The sequence below is a fragment of the Corapipo altera genome, unplaced genomic scaffold (assembly GCF_003945725.1).
Source record: "Corapipo altera isolate COAL_440 unplaced genomic scaffold, ASM394572v1 74, whole genome shotgun sequence".
Lineage (NCBI taxonomy): Eukaryota > Metazoa > Chordata > Aves > Passeriformes > Pipridae > Corapipo > Corapipo altera.
Window position 1 is genome coordinate 1,770,187 of NW_020884934.1, and position 13,479 is coordinate 1,783,665.

General features: G+C 36.0%; 1 protein-coding gene across 3 annotated transcripts in view; it reads left to right on the forward strand.

Moving 5' to 3' along the window:
- Nucleotides 1–13,479, forward strand: part of CADM2 (cell adhesion molecule 2) — a 612,665-nt gene that overhangs the window by 392,200 nt on the left and 206,986 nt on the right. For 2 of the 3 annotated variants that reach the window (XM_027660008.1, XM_027660010.1), the window contains exon 2: nt 6,466–6,492. The exons of the other annotated variant lie outside the window; for it this stretch is intronic. In XM_027660008.1, the coding sequence (XP_027515809.1) occupies nt 6,466–6,492 (27 nt within the window). The remainder of the gene's footprint in view (nt 1–6,465; nt 6,493–13,479) is intronic. 3 annotated transcript variants of the gene reach the window in all.

Below are 13,479 nucleotides of genomic sequence, written 5' to 3' on the forward strand. Positions count from 1 at the left end.
AGTTGGCATTTTGGGACAGGCAAATCATGTTAGCTCAATGCCTTTAAGAGGAGCCTTTAGGGTATGATTATACTCATCTTCTATTTTCACTATACAGTCATATAGTGTGACGTGTTTCCAGCTGCTGATGTGGATCAGCTACAGCTGGAACCCTGAACTCTAGTGATGTTTGGATTGTAAGATGCTTCTGCTGATCCCCATCATGCCAGCTGTAATGAGTATTGAGAACAAAATTACTATACTTAGAGTCTACTTTTCAGAAAGAAAATGGAGCTGCGTGTTTTTCAATATTTTGTGATTAGTACCACATAATAAAAGTCGCTGCATGCGATAATCTCGTCAGTTTTAAAACTGAGGAAGACAATAAAGTGGAAGTTGAAAAACGTTATATTAAGGAAGTGAAAGAATGTGATTTTTTAGGCACAGAAGAGTTAAAAGTTCTAATTTGCAAAGAGTTGTGTTAAAGAGGTTTGTGTTCTATTGTTTCTACTCATGGAAGGTATGAGAAGGGTTAAGTAATTGAGCTAATCTCCTACATGGGATGGTTAGGTTGTATGTCAGCAAAACAATTCACCATTAAGAGGACAACTGTGCACTGAAAGAGATTACCTGGAGAGCTTTTGAAGTCCCCATCACCACATATTTTAACAATATGTTTGTCAATCTGTTAGGAGAGGCCCAAAGATAACTCATGATGCTTCAAGCCCAGAGGATGCAGTAGCTGACCTCTTCATAAACCCTTCCAAATTAGCATTTTTGTCCCTTTTTCAGTTCTATCTTCAAGACTGTATTTTACGTTCTAAGAGGAAAAATTATTACAAATTACTATATACACACGTAATCTCTACTATATACCATATATTCAATATACATTATATTTTATACATTTAATGTTAAACTGTGATTAAAAAAATATCAATTTTTGTCATGGCAGAATCACATACTGTTGTTGCATTTCACTTCATTTGTAGTTTTTCTCCTGAACCCTGAGGGAAAAAATGCGTTAAATTCTCAGAACCAAAAAAGTTCTTGGTTTTTTTGAAGATCAATCGATGAGTTGAGTAAGTGAAATTTCTCTCTTTCTGAGAGAAATTAGCTGATGTCATTTTAGGAACTTGTGTTGTGGTTAGAATGATGCAAAGATAGAATATAGAATAAATAGAATAATAGAAGGTCATATGTTTCGACTCCATTTAATTACGTGTGCACGAATGCACAGATTTTTAATGGTTATATAAATACAGAGAGGAAAACTTATCTAGGAATATCTGGATTCTGATTATATCTGCAAATACCACTAACTGATGTTTTAGAAATCTCCATGAGAAGAGTGTGCAGAACTTATGTATAAAAAAGAATATTCATTATGAAATGCAAAGGTATAGCAATAAAGGCAATCATATGAGAGATTAGAAAACCAGAAGCGAACAAATTTATCTGTGACAATGTATCTAGGTTTTTTACACTGTATCCAAAACTAAAAGAACTCTTAAAATCTCAGATTTCTCTGTCATCTGTCAGCCACTCTTCTAAGTCTTGGGAGCAATGTCTTCCTGAATGCAGGAGACTCAAAATTCCCACCAAGAATTTCAAGTGATGGTAGTGGGTTTTTTTTCCTTCAGTGGCTTTTGGAAAATGTTGGTTTTGAAAAAGAGGGGGAAAAGCATGATGAATTATAGCACTGGTATCCTTGCTTTGAATAGGTCTCTAGTCTGTGGCAACCTAATAATTTGCATTATTTTCTGGAGAAAATGATCCTACTAAACCTTCTGTCACACAAAGGAGCTTTTCCAGTCAGAGAATTAGAGTTGGCATTTAGGTGACCTAAATGATCAGTGATAATCCATCAGTCTACCCAAAGGGGAAAAAAAAATGTTCTTGTCATCATCACCCTAAAATTAAAGAGAAAATTCTAAATTTAGGTAATGTAAAAATAATGACCTTTTTTCAGAAAACCAAAAATCTGCATTATATGCATTATATATTGGGTGTGTTGGGGAGCAGGGTTGTCTGGGTGTTTGTGGAGTTTCCTGTGGGGGTGGGAGGTATTTCTCTGTGCTGCTTCTCTGGTCATTTTTCACGTTCCACGATCACAAAAGGTTTTAAGACTGAAGCAAAAATACAGATAACTAAATACATCCATCCTGTAGACTGTCGGTGCCTTAATTTTTTATTGAAGATGAGAGGACCTCCAGATTTGCTGGAAATGTACATTACTGTATTCAGGAGAAAATCAATGCAATGTGCTTTATGTGACATTATGTGCAATGTGACTTTCATATTGTTTCTTTTCTTGAATACAGTCATTACAGCATTTAGATCTTAGACTGGTTTTTCCTCTGTCTGAGTTCTTAGTGCATGGAATAGGTGAAATGAAAACAAGACTGACCTCAAACCTTTCACTTTCCTTTTTCTTTCTCCTTTTGAAATAAAAGGTTAAGTAAGCTGGATATCAGGGGGAAATACTTTTTCCCTTTTTTTATTTTTATTGAGCTATTGAAGTAATTGGAAAGATGCAGGTTTTTCCAAAGACAGAAGACAAAACCCCAAATTGAATAATAAATCACATATAAGAGAAAAATAAAATAAATGCTATATCAAATCTGTCTAAAAATGTCCACAAAATTGAACATTGTAGAGACAGCTGAGTGTGGAGAAAAGATTGAACAACTTGTAGCCACCATTTATCAAAGAATGTAATTTAACAATTGTTGGCATACAAAAAGCAAGAAGTCAGAAAGATATATCACAGAAAATAAAGCACAATATATTATTGATATTTGAGAGCAAGGGTATATTAGGGGCTTTGAAATTTGAATCTAGCTTTTTATGTTCAGGCAGTGATTTTTAAAAAACATTGTTTCAGCAGCACAGCTACAACAGAATTGCTTTTCTGATTTGAAAATGCCCTAAAAGCCTTAGTTCTGTGAAAATTAACTGCCACGGCTGAGCACCTGGGATGGTTGTCCTCTCCTTTCTGGATCTCTCATAGTGGACTCCCCTGAGATCTCTGACCTTGACTTCTTGCTGTTCTGTGATCCCCTCGCTCTACAGACCTTTCCAACCTTTTTGTTTTACATATCCTATGACCAGAAGAGCCTTCAGAAAATACAGTGCAGTTTAATCTTGATAGAGAAAGTAGAAGAGATTTATTTCTCAACCTTACCTAGAAATCTAGTAGCTCTGTCATGCCTTTCAACCTGACTTCTGAAAATATGGTCTTTTCTTCCCACTTTGTCTTTCTTTCTTCTCTGGTCTTTAAAATTTTCCTTAAATTCCAACAAAGGTCATTGTTCACACTTTTCTGTGGTATGTCTCCCTGTCCAGAATCAATTTCCTAAGGAAGACAAGACAGAGTAACTAAAGAAAAACACCCTTATAAATGGTTTTTACAGAAATCCCTGAACATACAGAAGTACCAGAAGTAATTTCCTTTCCTTTTTATCCATTTACTGCTGGTCTTGTTAATTTAGCTAAATAAAACATGTACCATCCATATACAGCAAATCCTAATATTTAGGTTACATTGTACCCCAAAATGGCCAGCCCTAAACCATTTTACTTGTGTTACAGAAATTTCAAATCAATGTCCTACAAGTGTACTACCTTCAGGAGAGACTCACTGCCTTGAAGACTTTGTCTCTTTAATCAGCAAGCAAGGAAGTCTAGGTGGGGAGAAAGAGAATGTGTTACGTGAAATGCAGAGAAATCAACTGCCTTGCTGATGACTTAAAGCAAAAGTGGGTCCTTTGACTGTAACGTTGTTTGTTAAAACTCACAGGTCTTTTGTCACTGATTTTTGTGGCATAAAAAGCTGAGTTATCCCACATCTGGTGCTCTAACCAAGATCTCACCTTCCCTCTGCTAAATTTTGGTCTTGCTGATGCTCGTTTGAAACGTTTATCTACGCTTGTCTTCTATGACTTTTCATGTAATGATGATAAGTAGATAAAAATTTTCAAACATAATGGATATAGCTGAAAGCTGTATTCTCTTTACACAGAATGACAAGGAGAGCGAAGAGGGAAGATAGAATTTTTTTTTTTTTGCCTTTGGAAAGAGAAATACCTACCTCTGTGATAACAGTGAAAGGGAATTTTCCCTCATGCTAGGTATCAAAAAGATGGGTTGTTGATGGACACAGCTCCAGTTAGTTGCCTGCAGTAGGCAGAATTATATTTTGAAAGACCATTTTCAGCTAATTTGGCTGTTGTGCCATTTGAACTTTACGAATTGACTTGTAATTGGACCATGCTGTCAGTGGAAAAACTTACAAGTATTGAACATGACATTTTTAAGAAGGTTACTGTCATCTAGTGCTCTATTAGTGGATTTGCAGAGAGTTATAATTGGCCTAACAAGCCTAGTAACCTGCCCTACTTCCAATTATAATGTACAATCTCATTTATATCTTTTCTTTATTTACTGATATATGATAGGTAATAATGCTCTGTCTAGTGCACACGCTTCAAAATAAAGCTGTCTAATCATAGAATGCATGGATTCTTCTAATATACATATATATATATGTACCCATACACAGATTATATCATTTCCATATGCATATGTGTGTATATATATTTATTCTGAAGAATTCAAGTACATATGTATTATAATGTACGTATTTACATATCCACACTCACACATATATCTTTTTTATTGAGATTAAGTAAGTATAAAGTCTCCTGTTCCTTTTAAATTTCCTGTGGGGAGGGGGAGATAGTATTTCCTCCAGACCTTTGTTGAGTTTGTATGAGTAATCTGACTAGAAGTGATAATGCATTCATGTGGATGTAATTCTCAGGGCTGAAAAAGAAGGGGAAGCGTGAGAAAATGAACAGGTTGATGAACTCGGTGCATTCATTATCAACTTATATTTGCATGAAGGAGAAACCGTTCACTTCTTATGAAATTAGAACGGCACCATTAATTTTGTTTACTGCACAAGCAATTTTTAGCATATGTAAGATTTACAGGCACTTTTGCAGGTGAATATGTCTTGTTAAATAGCCTTATGGAAAGAGCTCTGCAGGAGCATCTGCACTCATTGTACCTCCCCAAAGCAGAGCTGTTTCATGAAGTAATGCTGAGTGTAGACATCATGAGACTGCTTTTTTTTTTTTGTTTTCACTGCCAGGAGAATTATGTCAATTGGGCATGGTGCACCTGGAAGCAAAGGAGAGATCAGTGTAGAAAAAAAATTAATATCTGGAAAACTGATATTTTTTGTTAAATGTCTCAGTTTTCCAGCAATTTCTTCATATATATGGCAAATTGGCCTTCACTGCTATGTCTCCTTTTTTGTCTTAGTAAAGACTGATTGGTAGAACAGCAGACCAAAAAAGCCCAAATCAAACCAAAATAAAACAAACAAACAAAAAATTAAATAAATAAAAAACTAAACAAACCCATAACCAAAACCAAACCAACCAACTAAACAAACTCCTCTAGGTATGAACAAGATAAGCAAATAGAGCAGAAGGGAAATTGGGTCTTTCTCCTTTTCTTTTGTGCCTTTTGGTCACAAGTGTAGCTGCCTTTGACTTGTTAATGTAGTTCTGTGTTACAAGAAGGGCCAGCAGAAGAGGAATTGCATTGGGTTTCTTTTCTGAGGTACCTTTTTTTTCCTGGAGATGCTCTTGAATGAAAGCCTTTTCAGAGTGCACTTGATAGTTTAGGCAGTTGTGGATAGTACTTTTTTGTGTAATTTAGCTAACAGAGTGATTCCATTCTAACTTTGGGTCCGGATTATCAACAGCATTATCTATGAGCCTCAGAAAACAGAAAATAATGATTCTATTTATTTTGGTAGTAGGTCAGAGGTTAGTGGAACATTTTAAGCTGCTACTCATGTTTTTCTTACCTTGTTGGGCATACACAGTTAACAGCATGAAACTGTGTGATTTCAGGATACTCAAGGAAGGCTTTAGTGTCTCTCCCTTTTTCTCTGAGTTTGAACGCTGGTCACTGTTCATTAAAATATTGTCTGCCCCTTTTGCTTTGCGTGCTCCATTGGTGCAAGAACAATCTGAAAATACAGCCTTTAATGAAGAAAAACAATGATCATATAACATAGGTTATAAATCATTGGAGTGTACTTCAGAATGCACTTTTGGCTGGGCAAATCATGCTGTAAGTTTTAGAATTCACAAATGTGTGCACATATGTTCTCACCTGCTTGTGATTAACGGTCCATGATTTTTCTGCTCTCCTTGATGTGCTTTTTGAGTGCGTGTTCTGATATATTTTCTAAGTTTTCAACACAGGGTTTCTGACAGAATCATAGATCTGAGCTATCTCATAACACTGCAGTGTCTCTAATAAATAGGTCAAATAATCCTAGAAACTGTGTTTGTTAGCTTTGAATCAATAGTGATAAAGTTTCTCTGTATTCTTACCTGCTCAAACTTCTGTCTAATCTATCTTTGTTCTCTTCTTCTTGTGCAATCTTTTCCTTGCTTCCAGTGGCTGCTACAAAGAACAAAGCTAGAGGTGAGTTTCTGCCTGCACTCTTCAATTTTTATTGCATGGTTCTGCAGCCCACGCATTTTCCCACAAGGTTGTTTCTGCTTCTCAAAGAAAAATATCTTTAGGTCTTATCGTATGATAGATTAGTTCTTTACGATTTTGTAATTGCACCTAAGTGCAGACTGTTTTCATTGTTTTTATCAGTCAACACTGCTCATGCTGTATTTTGTTCATTGCTTTAATTTAGGAAGTTTTTAGAACAAAGATAAAACCAAGTGCATTGTAGTTAGATTTCTGGCTTGCATTATAGCAATGCAGGGATATTTATGGCATTTTAATCGAAATGAAGATATTGCATAAAAATGCTCATAAATATGTAAACGTAATTTTTATTTTTTATCTCTAATCATCATCATAAATATCTGAACAGAGAACAATGAACTCCTAAATGTCTCCTAAGCATTCCCTGTCTCTTCACACCAGTATAAATGATCATCCCTGTTTCTGATAGCATACCAATATATAGAAAGGCATGCTATAATACCTACAGAGATTCATGACTTCAGAGCAGCAAGGTGATTGCCACAAATCAGTGTGACAAAGAAAAAAACCTTTCAGAACTAATCATGTAAGGTCAGCAGTGCTGTAAACCGTTTCCTGAATTTCAACGAAGCAGTGATGTAGCAAATGTAACCTGAGAGGTGTATTTCAACTTACATATACATATAAATCCATACATGCTTGTGTATATATATGTATGAAAATGTATTTATATGTATGAACATATATTTTCATAGAAAAGCGTGAAAATGTAATTTTTTTCTGTTATTTCTGTCAGATAAAATTGAGTTTTCTGATAATTAAACATCAGGTTTTAAGGCAAACATCTATGCATGTTTACATGTATTTTGAAAGTTAAATCTCATACTCAGGATGTTTGTAAAGTTTAGTTATATACATTGCTTAGCTTAAGATGTGGAACAATAAAGATAATCAGCAAAACCAGCCAATTGATGGTGTTAATGTATTAGTATAATTAAATCAATAACTAAAATACAGATCAGATTTATTTTTTTTTTAAACCCTTGCATGGCTTTTTTTTTCCTCAGAAACTTTGCATGCATTGAATGTCATGAGTGAGGGGAGTGAATAAAATTGAGTTCATGTATTCGCCTATGCATGCTTTGAAATTTGCTTTACTCTTTTCTGTACTGTTATATATTCAGCTGTGATGCTGTAAAACAATGGGTCAAGACTTTAGGACCTTCATAATTAACAAAAAAAGAAAAAAAAAGCAAAACCAAAACACATCCACAGAAGCAAATTTTCAGCACAAATAAGCACAATCTCATCCATATTCAGTGATCACTTCACCTACTCATATATTACCATTCAAACAGAAACTGCCCTGGAGGCACTGGAGTTATAGAATGAGTCAGAATTACTCATGGGCCCCACTCATCTGTGGACATTAACACACTCTTAGTTCAGAAGTGCACACAAATGTTGAATACACAACTGAAGCTATATTTGGTAAACTGGGCTTGACACTGTGATGTGCATTATCTTTGGAGCTCAGTTGCACAGTGCCTTCAAGAAGTCTTCAGCTCTTCCTTTGATGCTGAACAGCCCTGTGATGAAGGTACCCAATACCCACAAGGAATTCAGTCCTGCAATAGTTCTATCTTTTAACTAAAGATTAGGACCTATTTTATAATCTCCTGTGGTGGAAGACATAAAGTAAATGATGTCTTACTGCTTTTCTTGTTGCTGTCTAAGTGTTAAAGAAGGTTCTGTTCATCCTTTTAAAGTATCACACTTAACAGGCAAACAGGTGTCTAACATGGCATCAGAAACATCAATTCACAGCTGAGAGAATTCTCAGAAGGAATCTCACTTTTGGTACTTATAGTATGTAATCCGGCACTCTTATATGTCTATGATCTTATTTATGGATCTTCATCTTTCCCTTCTGAAAGTCTGGAATTTGTGCTGCCATTTTCAGCGAGGTGCAGCTGGGGCTCACGCCTGCCCTGAGATCTGAGGTTTTCCTGAGCTCATTAGAAGGTGATATTCTGTGGGAGCAGCTGTCTTTTGTTTGTGCACTGTTAGCATGGGAAAACTGCTGGTCTCCCTCTTCCCTCCCCCTCCTCGTGGGATTGTCTGTAAGGAGAACACTAGAGCCCTAGCTCTCAAACATTGCATTCAATGCTATTTCCTTTCAAGTATTTTCTTAGACTTTATTGAAGACTGCTTGTATTAAGTGCTGTAAAGCAGCTCTTGAACTCTCTACTTTATCCTTGCTTTGTGGCACTTAGAATCAATTTAGGTCGGAAGGTCATTTGGTCTGCAGGTCATCTAGACCTAACTACTGAATAAGTAAAACCCTCTTAAATCTGATTGCTCAGAGCCTTCCAGTCAAACTGAAGTATCTTAAGGATTTCACAGCTCCAGGATAGATTCACACAATGATTGTTTTGTTTTACCGTGGTTTTCTTTCTTAGACTTTCCATTGCCTAGAAGAAACTGCATGAGATTGTTTTATGTTCTCCAGAAAGGGCAGATACTTGGATTTTGCGTAGAAGGATGGATCTTGCTTTGGACTACTTTGAGCAGGTGCTGCCACAGCACAGTCATGTTTTGGACAGAATACTTGTGACATTTCCAAGAAGTCTAGTTCATAAGGATTTTAAAGGGTAGGGGCTAAAATGAAACATGAAAATGGTCGTTTATGGCTCTTAATTTGATGAAGTAGAAATGAAGATGCCACCTGAAAAATCTCAAACTATCAGAATTGTTTCAGTGCATAAATATTGACCCTTTAAGAAGGACCATTGTGACATTTTGGGGCAATATTATTGCAAATATCTTCTGGCAGCAGTTAACAATGGTTTCCAGGCTCTGTGGTCCTACCAGATCTGCTAATGATGTGCCAATTTTCAGTCAGCAAGCGAAAGAGAGGGACCAAGTGTCTTCATTTGAATGTAATTATTTGAGGACAGGAGTTCTGTGCTCCTCATTTTCATTTCTTTGATACGTTCTGTGACATCTACTGTTAAAAAGTTATTTCCAGAGCTATCCCAAAGCTCATGTAGTAAGGCACTTGGTTTCATAACCCTTCCAAATGCAAATTGGAATTTCTGGTGATTTTAGTTGTGGAAGTTGTTGGCTTTTGTGTTTGTTTCATGGTGAGGTTTGGGATTTTGTTGTTGTTGTTGCATTTGGTTTTTTAATTTGTTGTTTTTTTTTTAGTTGGGAATAATGAGGATGAATATGGCAACCTCCTACTAAAAAAAAAAAAATAAAAATGTAAAGGCTGTTGTAGTAGGGGAAAAGTGCGTGTTAAGAAGGACAACATTCCTTCCTGTTCCTAAGACTCCTGAGGCCAACAGATTGGAAATAGTAACATTTCCAAGAAGATTCCAAATCCCTAAGAGGAGGCTGTTTGGGGAAAGATGTAACTGTCTTAACTTTATAGAATTTGTACTATCCAATCTATATAAAAATGTGTTGTTTTGGTAGCTGTTTCTGCCATGCTCCTTTCCCCCATCTTAGCTATTTGACTCTATTTTTAATTTTTCTTAGTGGGAAATAACCTTCATATCATAGTCCCACTACTTCTCCTGACGAAGTACTACTTTTGTACCCATTCAGTCTCTATATACACAACACTGTATTCTCTCTCCACAACTGGTTTCTAGAGGAAGTCCTATTGATGGAAGATATCTTCAAACTTTTCTTCTATTTTAATATTACACTTTTAAGTACATTAAATGCCTTTACCTCTATTTTACTTGCTTCACAAGTTTACTGTACTATTTTTTTAGCCTGTTGAATATCCAGGAGATTTTTGAGATGCCTCTTTTTCTTTACTTGTGCTGCACCCATATCCCAAAGAAATTTGTCTTTGAGTTCCAGGGTTAAACATTTTTTTCTTTCAGTCAGTTCCTCTACAAATGCAGAGGTCTGTTGTTTCTGCCTTACATTTAAAAGAGGAGACTGATTTAAACTCCTTCTTTAAACATAAGATTAAATTTAGCTTTAACAATGCTGCTTAAAACATACATCTTAGTCTCTAAGATAAATCATCGTAGTAGTTGATGCACTGTCTAAATGCATCTTATCCAGGAGGCAAAGATCACTCTGGACTTTGTTCACTTGATTTATTTTGTTTGTTCTCATTATGTCAATGAAATTGGTATCAGCTTATTTGAAGTTTAAATCAGGAGGGATCATGTGAAGGATGTTGTGCAAATATACTCTGTTATTGCTTGGGTAGTTGTGCAATGACTCATTTTATCTTTTAGTTGGGAATCAATTTGTTTCTCTGGACTTCATCAGATTTCCATCAATGGTCATGTCCTACCCAACCATCTCTTAGATTTTCTTACAGCATATGGTAAAGTTTATTGTGTTGCTCTACATAAGCATTTGTAAATAATATTGATAAATAATAGGTTTCATGAATTCCATTGTTTGGACTGAAAACCATACAAACCAAGATAAATTGTGTTGACCAGAATTGGTTAACACAGTTGGAAGACCTACAGGGTCTAAACCCACCACTTTAGGTCCTTTCTTCAGAACATGTAATTAGACAAGCATATGTCTCATTCAAGGTAAAATTACCATAGAGTCAAGCCAGTAACACAGAGTAGCAACATCTGTCCATGTTAGGAACAGGAGGAGATAAATGCACAGAGAGGAGACACAAACACTGCTATCTGTCTTATTTGCATTATCTTCACAAATTCCTGAGCTATTCAGTTATTGGCATCAGTCAGGTATTAGCTCTGCTGTTGCAGTTTTCTTTATTGAGGGATGCATAACTCAAGGTATTGTATGGCTGCAACATTATGGCAAAATTTAAAAACTAGTGGAAGTGTATAGATCTTGAAAGTGTGAATCCAGTGTAGAGCCGGGATAACTCACAGTAGTTTGGAGGAGCATTTATTTATGGTTGTAAGCTTTCACCCCTGAGACATGTAAAAATAAAAGCTTGTCATATTCCACCTTTTCTACAAGGTCATTACAAAAAGCTTGCCAAGACTGTTGTAGTAGCATAGTGTGATCTGAAGCCTGATTGAAATTTTTCAGATATGCTAGTGCCGTAGAAATAGAGGAGCTCTTCTTTGTAAAATCTTATGATGTTTTTATTCAAAATACAGTTTCAGCTTCTGAAGGTAGAACGTTCATGTGTCACTTTAAGGTATTAAAAGCACCTTTAGTATTTATAAGTCACTGTACTTTTGGAGAGAACAACAGAGCTAATGAAGGCTTAATAACCGTTCCTTTACTGTCTCTTTGGTATTCCCTCCCCTGTAGTTTAGTCACTGCTACCAGTGTATAACACAGGAGGTCCAGTGCTTTTTTCCAGTGATTAAATCCTATCTACTGATGATTGTGAGGTTGAAAAGTGTGGATTTCATTCCTATGTCTGCCACAGTTTTCCTTCTGGATTTCTCATGGAAGTTAAGAGTCAGAGTTTTCTCCCATTCAGCATTTCTGAGGGGGATGAAAGTGGTGATGAAGAACAAAATTTGATGCTTATCTGTGAAGACAGTGTGCAGAAAAATAAAAAAAGTTTTGAAAATTAACATATTAAGACTGCAGAGAGACTGTGAAGGCAGATATGAAACATTGCTCTTCCTTGCACACTTTTGCTGTCAACACTTATGCAGGAGCAGGTATTTGAGAAATTAATTTAGGTAGGAAATTATTATTGTTTCTTCAGTTCTTGGTCTATTTTGGTGAAAAGAATATTGTATTTTCAATTTAATGTTCAGTCTCTAAATGTAACAGTGTGTTGGCTTTTGTTGATTTTTTTTTTTTTTTTAAATCTTGAATGCAAAAGTTCACATTAGATCAAGATAATAGGTTATTTCACAGATATTTCCATCAGATAACATAAACCATTATAATTATGTTAGACTCTCAAAAAAACCATACATATCTACTTAAGTATGTTTTATATATGTCATTTGCCAATTTGGGAGAGAAAGCAGTTGTCTGAGTTGTAGAAGGTTTTTTTTAGAAGAGTCACAAAATATGTTTCTATACTTTTTTTTTCTTAAAAACTCCAGCTGATCCTCAGAGGGGAAAAAACTGGAATCATAATGATGATAATAACTCTTAACCAAGTTGCTCACTGCTCTTCGCCCTTTGCAATTATATTGGGGAAATACTTGGCCCTAGCACCTGTAAGATATTTCCAACATTGAGACAGCTGAGATTTCCACGTGATGTTGTGTGTACACAACCCAAATGCTCACCACTGTGGTTCCAGCCAGAATCTTTCTGCCACTCAAAGTCCAAGTTCTGCTATGTGCTAAGGAGACTGTGAAAATATGAATTGGCTTTTCCTTTCTGAGGTGGAGCAGCACTGGAAGCAGCAGTTTGACAAGCATATATGTCTTTACTGCTTTTAATGCACTTTATTTTGGTATGTTTTCCAGAACAGATGTAAAAAAGCACTGTTAACAGTGGAGGTAAAGTAACACTTTCATTAAAGTTGCAGGCCATCATACAATAAAACCACTTGAACAACACAGAAATAGCACAGGAAAGTACAAAGCCTCCCTGAAACAATATCTGTAGGGGGAGGCTATTGCTGTTGACATGTCCTTTTCATTTGAGAGACATCTACACTGAGCCAATATGTCAGTCATTTATTGACTAAATAGTTATTTAGGCAGCATAGAAGAAGTTGGGATGGAGCAGATAATGTTTGTTTTCACGCTTGTGAAGTGCAGCACAGTTAGGGGAGAGGGACTCCAGGGAGGATGTTCCATTTTGAGGTGGACCTGGTTATCATTGACTAAAGCATTTTGTCAGTTCTTATTCCTCAGCTTTCAGATAGGCCACTCTTCCCTCCACAATGGCTAAAATGAATTCTGATTGCTTTTTTTTTCCAATTTGTCTGCCCTCATTTGGGTGTTAAGTATTTGAGACCAGACTGTCAAAAGCAGTGTATTAGGAGAGCTTGCCATACTTGAATAGAACTCTGCTGGA